This window comes from Uranotaenia lowii, chromosome 3, assembly GCF_029784155.1.
Source record: "Uranotaenia lowii strain MFRU-FL chromosome 3, ASM2978415v1, whole genome shotgun sequence".
NCBI lineage: Eukaryota > Metazoa > Arthropoda > Insecta > Diptera > Culicidae > Uranotaenia > Uranotaenia lowii.
In genome coordinates this window covers 9,723,227-9,735,293 of record NC_073693.1, presented here as the reverse complement: position 1 = coordinate 9,735,293, position 12,067 = coordinate 9,723,227, and the positions used below count along the sequence as shown (strand labels likewise).

The 12,067-nt window shown below is 35.7% G+C and overlaps 1 protein-coding gene across 1 annotated transcript; it reads right to left on the bottom strand.

The window, feature by feature from the left end:
* Window positions 1-8,725: 8,725 nt before the first annotated feature.
* On the bottom strand, window positions 8,726-11,038 carry LOC129754713 (U3 small nucleolar RNA-associated protein 4 homolog). The gene is made up of 3 exons (XM_055750925.1): window positions 10,803-11,038; window positions 9,450-10,741; window positions 8,726-9,387 (listed from the first exon to the last, which is right to left on the bottom strand). Exons 1-3 carry the CDS (start codon window positions 10,922-10,924, stop codon window positions 8,753-8,755), a joined length of 2,049 nt encoding a protein of 682 aa, XP_055606900.1. The 5' UTR covers window positions 10,925-11,038; the 3' UTR covers window positions 8,726-8,752.
* Between the last annotated feature and the right edge of the window lie 1,029 nt (window positions 11,039-12,067).

Here is a 12,067-nt window from a genome sequence, read left to right as displayed (position 1 = left end):
GAACTTTTTTGTCTGATGTTGATGTTGGAAACCTGAGACGGTCTCAGTGTCTCCCGAAGAAAATGGGAGACGCTGAGACCGTCTCGAGACGAACCGTATCCTAGTGTGGACCTATGTGGTTTATCTATAGGTGAGGACAAGACTACCCTTGCACGAGTGTGAGAATCAGTTTTTTCAATGTTTTGATTGCTACGTCACAATCGTTCATGCACCGTCTCGACGTTGAAGTCGCCATTCATCGACGACATGCTACGTTTCATGTTATTTAAAAAATCACCATCAAAGTACCCTATTATTACCCTTTTTCTTCCTGACGCCCAGTACGGCGACGCTATGATTTCTGAATAATAAACAACTTTATTTGCGTCCCAAACATTCCTCCTAATAAGTTTCTATGGCTACACTTGGACGCCTAATACTTGACTCCGTGGTGGCGTCGCGTTACGTCACAATCGTTCATAAACAACTGTATAGATACAACGAACTAATACTAAAGTTTTTGGTTGTCCCCACCTATAGATAAACCACATAGAGTGTGGACTAGGCTTTAGCGGAAACACGTGCATAACAAGTATCGCTCTAAAAAAGGGAGCCTTTGTGTATGCAAAATTCCAGGGCCGTTTTTTGCTAGCTTGCTGTGCTGTAAGCCAAAGCAATACTGTGGTTCGTCAAGATTTATCATCAAGAGTCTCACATTTTTAACATTTAACGTCGGAAGGCGCAAACGAAGTCTTGTTCATTCCTCCTCTAACTGTCGCTGAGAGCGGTCGACATACAGCTGTTCAAAGGAAGTCAAGTGAAGGAAAAAATCGCGTCGCGTCCCGAAAGGGGAAGCCATTTTGTTTTTGGCAGTTCGCAATCGGTGGTTTTCACTCCAGTTTAACATATTATTATGCATGCAAAAAAAATCCTAAATATGAGCGCTTATAATCATAGCAGCTTTGCCTACTAGCGACACGTCGCATACGTCGCGACGTTGAAAATAATAACGACGCAGCGCGAGTTTCCTAGGAGACTTAAAGCATGCGATTGGTGGCCTAAGGAAAATGTACAGTAAATAACATAAACAATGTTCGAGTACTATATCGAAATCGCCTACTGGACTGAAAAAAGAAAAACAAACCTGCGAATGACAGGAATCTCGCTAGTTTTTTTCGTTGCTAGTCCTACTGTCGCTTTTCGGTTTGGTGCTATACACATAATATAAATGTAAATAGCGAAAAAGAGAAACAACCCGAATAGCCAAGACCGTGGTATTAGTATAACAAAACAGTAATTTTCAATTTAACAATAAACTTCATCGTAAAAACTAAATATTTATCAACCGATAAAAATCTTGAAACTGCCATAATTTGGAAAGTCACCATTAAGTATATTGTTATTTCAAAATCTTCCATAGTTGACATTTCTATCAAAAGCATGGTTGCACAGTTTTTTTCATGTAATTTTTAATGTTACAATGTATTTCAAGGTAAAATGAAAATCCAAACCATACGAAAATTGATAAATTTTTGCTCTTTTGCCCTTTTACAATTTTCCGTGTAGAGAAATTTTTTCGCGCTCTAACTTTTTTTTACGGAGAATCTTTTCGTGATTTTCGCGGCTGAAATCAGCTTATCCGGAAAAGTTCCGAAATCAACCTTGCGGGATTCGAATAGGGCGGATAGGGAGAGATGCCTTCAACTGCAGTGATGATGGTAAGAACTTTTATTATTATATAGGTATTCATTGATTTGTATGATGATAGAAATTTATTTTATTTCAGAACCTGCGACGGCAAAGTTCCCCAGCTTTAGGTAAGGCCCGCATACAATTTGGCTGGCGTGGGCAGGTCAGACGTCCGACGCAAACCCGTATCGCACGGATTGGTGGTCTGGTGGACTGGTGAGCAGCCGTGTCCCAGAGGATGGTTGTGGAGAAGAAGGCTCAAGAACCGCCGGTGTTGAAGGATGAAGATGATCAGTGGTTGAAGTGTAAACATACAGAATGTAAATGGTTCGATAGTTTTTTACAGCAGGTAAAAAGTGACAAGACTTTTTTTTAAATATTAAAAACTTGAATAAAAAATGATGCAAACAAACGGAATAGTTATTTTAAATTTTATTTTGAAATATAAACATAATAGGAAAAACAACTGAAAACAATAATTCAAACCATAAAATTTCACGGTTCAGAAATCATTATAAGTTATGAATTAACCTTGATGTTCACCATCGTCAGAACGATATGAATTCAACATAAAACAACGATTTTCACAGTTTCCTTAAGAAAATTGGAAGCTGTAATGATCATTAACTTCATCGTTTTTTGTTTCAAAATGTATGGAAAAAAGTTGATTTTTTCATTGTTAAGTTGCTTAACAACCCCCTTTTTTCATGGTAAATTTTGCCAAAACTATTAACTTCATTGTCGGAAACTATGAATTTGACAGTTTATTCAAGGTTCCATAAACCATGATTCGCATAGTTTCAACCATAACATTCATGATTGCGTGAAAATGAAATTCATGATCTTTTCACAATGTTTTTCTATTCGGGAAGTGTAATTTTTATTTTATTAATTTTAGATAAGTTTTTATTTTGCTTTCTTTTTAACTATCAAGTTTTAACCACGTTAGTTTAAGTGACAATAGAGAAAATTAGGTTAGTTTAGGTTAAGTGAAGCTTGCTTAGCAAGCATGGGCGGAAACAAAAATCGTAAAAGAAACCGAAACCCACCAGATAAAGGTAAGGGAAAATTTATTTCTGACGAGGACACTTCTGAAAGGGAGGGTTTTCGTGGTTACGAAGACACCTCACCAACAGGAAAACGTACGAAAATCAACGGCGAAAAACCCCAAGATGACACCACTACACTGACACTAAATAACATCAACACACAAACAACGAATAACACACCTACACGTTCATACTCAGACTCTGATTCGGATTCAACGATCACCTCACAAATTGAATCATCAAACCCAAAGACAACACACATAACCTCAAATAATTTGGCAAATATCAATAAAAATAAACCAAGAAAAGAAAAGCTGAACGAAAACCAAAATGACAAACCATTTTGGATTCAAAACAACCAATATTCAATCATTTTTATCGAACCAATACAAATTAAAGAAGGTGAAAGACTTCTCGAACCGATGGAAATCGGTAAATTTTTGCATGATGCACAACTCGACCAGTTTAGTGAGATTAAGAAAGCAGGTCAATACAGATATAAATTGTCATACAAACAACCGAAAGATACAGAGAAAATACTCAATTCAACACAGATGTTAAAAAACAACAATATAAAAGCTTATATTCCGAGAATGCTCAAAGAGACGATAGGGATTATTAAAAACATTCCGCTGTCGATCACAGACAAGGAAATCATGCAAAACGTTCTATCGGACAAAAAAATCATAAAAGTAGAAAGAGTAAAGAAACTTAATCGCGAGAAGAAAAAAGAATCAGATGAGAATCGTATTCCAACTAGGGCTGTCAAAATAACAGTTGAGGGCTCAGAGCTACCGAAAGTAATCCAAATTTACGGAGTGAATTTAAAGCCAGAAATTTATATATATCCAGTGCGAATTTGTAGCAAGTGCTGGAGACTAGGTCATAAGGAAGCGGCTTGCAAAGGCAAGAAAACTTGCAAAATTTGCGGAAAAAACGAAGATGTCGATCACAAAAACTGTAATGAAAACAGCGAGCCAAAATGTAAAAATTGCGGAGGTAATCATCTTCCCACAGAACGAAACTGCCCAGAGCGTATAAGAAAAGAACATATAAATGTTGCTATGACAATTAATAAGATGACATTCGAGGAAGCGGAAAAAATGTACCCCAGATCACAAAACAGATTTGCCCTGTTGGAATCCACGAAAGAATTCCCAGAGCTGGAAGAAACTAGAAATAGAAATCCTAACTTCAGACATGTAAACATTCCATCCAACAAACCACTAAATTACAGCAAAATTTTAAAAGCGACTAAATCCCAAATGAGACTACCAATCCCACAAAAAAGTTTCCCTAGAGACGAACCAATTCCGGAAACCATCCAAAAAATTACCGAAAATCCACATAAAGTTTCAGAGCTAGAGAAGCTCCTACAGCGAAAAAACGAAATACTAGAAACACAATTAAAAAACATAATCGAAAAAATCGCAAATCAAACGTTAAATAAATTAGACTCAGACCTTCTACTTATCGAAATAGGCACCTCTATAAATAACATACTTAACCCCTCTCAAATAGACACTAGTAAAAAATTGATTCAAAAATGACAACTTTTACTGAAAATCCTAACATAGCACAAATAAACATCCGAAGCATTAGACCACTCCACAAAAGAGAGGCAATTAAAACTTACCTGACTAGTAAAAATATACATGTGTTTTTACTACAAGAAATATGGATTAAATCGGACGAACAGTTCAAATTTCTCAACTATAATTTTATTAAAAATTGCAGACCAGACGGTTATGGTGGTACTGGCATTCTGGTACACCCAAACCTTATTTATGAAGAGATACATATCCCAAATACAAATTTAGAAATAACAGCGATAAAAATAAATAACACTAAGTTCCCAATAATATTCATTTCACTTTATTTAGCACCGGATTCAAATTTAAGTGACATCAAAAGCTCACTACAAAATTTGTTTAATTACATGGATAATAATCATATTAGAATAATATTAGGAGGGGACATGAACGCGAGAAGTCCACTCTGGGATAGTCTAGCTACATCAGAAAACTTGAGAGGAGAATTCTTATGCGAACTGCAATATAATATTATTAAATAACGGATCACCAACGAGGTGGCCAGACATAAACCAAAATGCAACAGCGATAGACCTCACTCTTGCATCACCTACAATTAGCCAGCACCTAACATGGACAGTAGTAGACGACGATTTAGGGTCTGATCACAAGCTGATTGAAATACAACTAATGAACTATAATAAATTTCCCAACGAATACAACAAACAAATTATTAGCAAAGCTAAAGCAGTCAAATACTTGAATGAAATCGATCCAGACTCAATAGAAACAGTAGATGATCTAAATCGCGAAATAGATCAGGCACTAAACCAAGCGACGTACACAATCTATGCTAATAGTAAAAAGAAAACGAAACCATACTGGACCGATAACATCAAAAAACTTTACGAAGAAAAAAACAGAAAACACATAAAATTTAGAAGAAATCTAACACTAGAAAACAAACTAGAATATAAAAAAGCCGAGAGAATATTTATTAAAGCGATAAAAGAAGAAGTTTACAATTACAGGAACAAAATGCTGAATGAGATTAACGAAGATACGAACGTAAACCAAATGTGGAATATAATTAAAATCATAGGAGGTAAATTTCAAGCCAAACAGAATACTGAACTATTTACAAATGAAAATTTAACTAAGAAATTCATAGACCTAAATTTCAATCAAGAAGAAGCTAGAGAATTAACTATTACAAACTACAATGTAGAGGAAAAACAATATATAGAACCACTAAACTTACAAAACATAAGAAAATCACTAAACAAAAGGAAAGATAGGTCAGCAGCGGGTAAGAATAAGTTATCTTACTTCATGTTAAAACAACTAAAACCAGACTTGATAACTAAAATATTCAAAATCAACAATGACGTTTGGATGTCTGAAAAGATCCCCGAACAATGGACGAACATAAAGGTAGTTCCTATCCTAAAACCAAACAAAGATAAGCTTTCCGAAAACTCATACCGGCCCATTTCACTAATTAACGTTAATTTAAAACTTATAAACATAGAAGTAAAAAACAGATTGAATCTGTTTATCACAGACAAAAAACTATTGCCTGAATTGTCGTATGGTTTTAAAGAACAATCATCGGCCATCGATTGCGTTAATCACATGAATTCTATAATTATTGAGGCAAAAAGAAACAAACAAATAGTAGCAACAACTTTCGTAGATCTGACCAAAGCGTTTGATTCGGTCAATACAGACATACTGTTAAAAATACTTGACAGCATGAAAATACCATCAAAAATCCAAAGATGGCTACATTTATACCTAACCAATAGAAAAGTCACGATAGAAACAATTAACAACAAGATAACTAAACAAACAAACAAAGAATTACCGCAAGGTTGCCCCTTATCCCCGGTCCTATTTAATTTATATACTTCTAACCTACACAAAATCACCACAAATAAAGCTATACTATTACAATTTGCAGATGATTTTGCAATTACAGTTATAGCAGATTCAAAAGAAGAAGTCGAATTAACAACAAATATAGTTCTACTAAATTTCAAAGCTGAGTTACAAAAACTCGAGATCGAGCTAAACCCGGAAAAATCAGCCTATATCCTATTTTACGGAAGATTAGAAGACAGAATGAACATCAACATAAACAGAGTCCCCATAGAACAAAAATTAAACCATAGATATTTAGGTTACATAGTGGACAATAAAATGTCACATAAACCCCATATCAACCATATAGCAACAAAAGCTAGGAAAAACATAAATATTATTAAAATGATTTGCAAAAAAAGTAATGGAGCTCACCCAAAGACAGCACTAAAAATCAACAAAGCTATAATCCGGTCACAACTAGATTACGGTATCACTCTCTACGGAGGGGTAGCAAAATCAAACCTCATAAAACTAAACACGATATTCAATTCATCATTGAGAACTTGCCTACGATTACTGAAATCATCGCCGATAAATATTTTATACTCCGAAGCAGGAGAAATGCCACTCAATTTTAGAGCACAATTCCATGCCAAAAAAGAAATCTTAAAGTCGTTTGCACAAAATAAACCAATAACAGAAATCATCTCAAAATTCATAGAACTTCAGAATCTTCCTAAACCACACACTTTTCTAGAAAAAACAGTTTTTGAAAATCACTATATATTAGCTCAAACAAACACATCAATTACTGATACCCAAACAATAAACCAATTATACAAAATCAAAAGCCCAAAAATTTGCAATCACATACCTGGCTATAAAAATACAATGAATGATCAAGTAACTAGATCCCTAACGATCAGCTACTTGGACGAAAAATACAAAACCTTCGACAGAGTTTTTACAGACGGTTCTAAAACAGAAGAAGCAACAGGTATAGGGATCTGGTTCCAAAACGAGTCAGAAGAGGTTTCCTGTCAATTAAACAAATCACTTTCAATAATGAACGTCGAACTAATGGCAATAAGAACTGCAGTAGAGATAATCAATAGTAAAAATAATAATAGCTTTGTGATTTGCTCCGACTCTAAAGCAGGCTTGGAAAGCATATCTAATAAAAAATTTAAAAATAACTTCATCGTTTCGGACATACTGAAAAAAATTGAAAATACAAACAAAACCATTGTATTACAATGGGTTCCAGCACACAGAGGAATCATAGGTAATGAAAAAGCGGATATGCTTTCAAAAAACGGTTGCACTAGCACTAATAAAATATACTGCAAAATTCCACTTAAGGACGGGATAAACTTGGCCAAAAATGAAACGATTGAAGATTGGACTAACCATTACAAAGCAGTTTCCCTAACAAAAGGGAAAAAATACTTTTCGTTCACCAATAAACCGTACACAAAACCTTGGTTCTACGATTTGAATCTAGAACTCCACGAAATCATCACACTCGGAAGAATCAGAACATTCCACACTTTAAACAAAGTCAAACTCCATCAATGGAAAATAGAACAGACCGACAAATGCGACCACTGCGACTCAAGAGAAGACATAGAACACATCCTATTCCAATGCCCAAAGTACACTAACAGAAACCAATTCAATAGTTTAGTAAACAACAACAACGTAGAAGACTTAATTAAACTAACGTGCATTAAAACTTATCAAGAAATAGCCGAATTCATAAAATGTAACGGTATCAAACTTTAAGTAAAATTAAACACGAGATCCTCTTTCACGCGATTTTAATAACACAATCACCGCCTACTGGGGTGGTGCCATTATTGCGAATACGCGAACAACGAAACGTCAAATCGAAGAAAAGAGGCAAATTGAGGCCCGCATACACAATCCATACACTTGACAACCTTTGGCAGTTTAGCTGAAAGAACAGCTGGCCATAAAGAAGAGGAGAAGAAGAAGAAGAAGTCTTGTTCGCGTTAAAATATGTAAGAAGCCCTTTTGAGAAATATTGAAAAGTTACCAAAACACACATAAAAATGACTTCAAAATATATAACGTCGAAAATTGGTGTCAATTCATAAAAAATGCCTTAAATCGATTTTCTGAGACTAATAAATTAATTTAGAGGGCATTTTCAAAAACTTTCGTTTTGATTGAAAAAGTTGGTTGTTTTTACCATAAAAATGTGATTTTTTATAATTTCAAAATGATAAAAAATACACGATAAACTCCACAATAATTTCAGTTTTCAAAGCATACGATTTGACAAATAAGGCAAAAATAAGGTGCATTTACTTTTGTCCTTTGTTTTTGCTTTTTTCATCCCTGTTTGTCTTATTAATTTCTTTTTATGATTATTTAATTGATTTTGTCTTTTTTTTTAAATTACTTTTATGTTTGCCATTATTATCATACATTATTATACATACGCCAGGTAATGTATGGAATTTGAAGAATTCTAGACAAGTTAGGTATGTTCCTCAAAAAAAGTTTACTTCTAAAAATTTGAATACTTAATGGAAATTATAAACTAAAAGGATTTTCGAATCTAGCTTATAACAAACAAAAAGATTCTCACGGTCATTGTTTATTAGAAAACTAAGCAGCTCCGAACACTTTTTTCCTATACGCCGGTGGCAAATATTCCACCATCGAAACGGGATTCGCTTCCACAACGACCATTTCATCGTTACCCAGCCAACTCGAGCTGACCAGTCTCGGGTAGGACTTCAGAATCTTCAAACTGTACCGATGGCTCGGTGCAGGAGCATCGTCAGCTTCTTCATCGTCAACACTTTTTCTCGAAGTATTTAGTTTCTTTCGCTTTTGCCCATCTTGTGCTTCACTGTCTTCCAATTGGGACACCAAAAGGGTGGTATCATGCTGTAGGATCATAATTTCGTCGTTACGCGGATCAAACAAAATTCCGGTAATGGGTTGATTCAACGAAGCGTCCATGCGATTAAGCTGTAGAAACGAAGTGAACGTAAACCGGTACTCGCTGAAGTCGTACTGGAAGATTTTCTGATCCGGAAACACCGCTGCCAGAATCGGCGAGTTAGGCTGGATGGCTATCGCCGTGGGAGGCAACTTGTATCGTGGCAGACTCGTTAGACGCTTCCATTTGCCGAATTTTTCCTTCTTGAGGACCACAATGGCACCGCACAGGCTTCCACAAGCCAGATAGGCATCGTCATGGGATAATGTCACCAGGTGAATTCGATCGGTGAACCCTGTTGGGAGAAAATACATATATTAGACTAATCAAATTTAGAGAATAACTGAAAACTTATACATTTCCCAGTTTCAATGGACTGCTTGTGGTCGAAATCTCCCTCCTGGTTGAAGGTAAAATATTCAATCTGCCCGTTCAACTTGAACAGAAGCACCCCCTTGGAATCGTGACAAAATTCAACTCGGCTGCAGGGAGCCTCGAATTGCTCCGGAACGGTTCGAATGGGTACCAATCGCGTTTGATTCGTCTGTCCTTCCGGCTGATACTCAAACCGGTACAATCGAATGGTGGCTTCCGAACTGTAGATGATGTGTTTTCCATCCGATGAAATCGAAGCCGCTAGAATGTGCTCGTCTAGTTTACTTCTTATCTGAAGAATTTTGACACTTTCCGAGTGACCGGAACTGAGAGTCCAAACTTCCAGATAGTTGACGTATTTCAGCAGAATCATTCGGGCGTTTTCAGCGATTACTGCAGATGGTGTCATCAAATAGGGCATATATTTGTCCACAACAAGCGGAGGGAAAGAGCTGATGGCTAAAGTTCCTTCGGTTCCGCCAGATATTAGCTTTTGATCGAACATCGTCATAGCTTTCACATCGTGGGTGTGACATTTTCGCGTCAGAGACCGTACGAAACTTTTGATTTTCTCACCACCCTTGGAAACTTCCACTCGTTGATAGATTTTGATGTTCGGCTCAACCCCTCCAACAAATAGCATGTCTTCCTTGTCGTTGATGGCCAAACATAGTACATCAGATTTGGAAGCAGGAATGCTATCGAAAGAAGTTCCCAAATGCCCATCGAAGAACATAATCTTTCCTCTAGAATCTCCAGAAACAATGGTGAAATCCTTCAGCACTAGAAGATTCCAAACGATAGTCTCCTTATCCCGTTGCGTTCTACCAGTTGTCATTTTATGGACCGCGTGACCCTTTTTTACATTCCATACTCTAACCGCATCTGCTGAACCAGTAACTATAAAATCTCCGCTATAATCAAATTTCAGACAAACTATTCGCCCTTCTTGTTTGTCCAAAATTTTCTCATAATTGATTGAATCGTCCTGCACATTGTAAATATTGATGTACCCGCCTTCCGTTCCAACCGCCAAGAGCTGGTTATTTTTGCTAACGTCCATACACCAAGCTGCATTTCCGGTAACAAGCACACTGCTTTTGACTGAATGCTTTTTCAAATCCCACTCCACCAACGATCCGGATAGGCCAACCGAAAACAATCTGTCTTTAACCCATGCCAAACCCTCCACCGACACCTCGCCACCTCCAGGGATTGATTTCTCCAGGAATGGAGCCGCTGCTAACGACCAAATTTCGATAGTACCATCGTCCCTAAAAAATAAACACAATTTTGGAACCATGTTTCATTGATCAAAACTGTATTCCTACTAACCTTGCCAGTGCAAGTTTGCCACTGCTCGAATTCACAGCCAGTACGCTTATTTCTCTCGGGAGCAAATTGTAGAACTGGACATGGTGTAGTTTACACTGCCCGGGTTGGGTTTTCGTTACCATTTTCCCTTAAAATAACGGTGTTAAAGAATAAAACCTGAACTGAAAAATTAACGTGCCCGCGTTGAAGCCGCACCGTGCACCAAAGTTTTGTAAACAAACAACGAGTGAGCACGTGCGTCGCTCATGTCGACTGAGTTCCCCTTCGGGTGGTCGACTGTCAATTGACGCCCTTCAGGAAAAAGCAAAATTTAATCGAGATCGACATGAAGCCTGTTCAACGTAAAAAAAAGTTACAAATTTTGGTGGATTGCAAATCGATTCATAATAATTGTGGTTAACTTTGAAAATATAATATTGACATTAGAAGTTTTAAATCAGTTTGCATTGGAAACAAAACAAAATTGCAGAAAAACTTTTAATAAAACTGTGCTGTAAAATTTAGTTGTTTTTATTCTCTGTTGTATTGAAAGTTGTTTTTCGAGCAATGTTTTGCACTTCATGATATTTGCAAAAAATTACTAAAAAGCGGTAATAAGTGAAGATATTGACATATTTTACATCAATGTCAAATCAGTCAGCACATTTTTCATTGTGCAAATTTGGTAAAATTTATTGAATTCACAACATAAACATAAATTTTTCTAAACATTCTAGATATCGGTCTACAATGCAAACCTACTTTTCAAGACAATTTTGACAATTTTAAAAATTTTAACAATTCTGAAAATTTTGACAATTTTGACCATTTTGACAATTAAGACAATTTTGACAATTTAGAGAATTTTGTCAATTATGACAATTTTGACAATATTGAGAATTTTCATTACTTAGACAATTTTGACAATTTTGTATAATTTGTCACTTTTGTCAATTTTGTCAATTTTGTCAATTTTGTCAATTTTGACAATTTTGTCAATTTTGTCAATTTTGTCAATTTTATCAATTTTGTCAATTTTGTCAATTTTGTCAATTTTGTCAATTTTGTCAATTTTGTCAATTTTGTCAATTTTGTCAATTTTGTCAATTTTGTCAATTTTGTCAATTTTGTCAATTTTGTCAATTTTGTCAATTTTGTCAATTTTGTCAATTTTGTCAATTTTGTCAATTTTGTCAATTTTGTCATTTTTGTCAATTTTGCCAATTTTGTCAATTTTGTCAATTTTGTCAGTTTTGTCAATTTTGTCAATTTTGTCAATTTTGACG

Coding starts and splice junctions, on each gene's coding strand:
- LOC129754713 (XM_055750925.1), bottom strand. CDS start 10,924: ATGGTAACGAAAACCCAACCCGGGCAGTGTAAACTACACCATGTCCAG. Junction 10,742..10,802: donor GGCAAACTTGCACTGGCAAG/GTTAGTAGGAAT, acceptor TTTATTTTTTAG/GGACGATGGTACTATCGAAA. Junction 9,388..9,449: donor GTCCATTGAAACTGGGAAAT/GTATAAGTTTTC, acceptor TTCTCCCAACAG/GGTTCACCGATCGAATTCAC.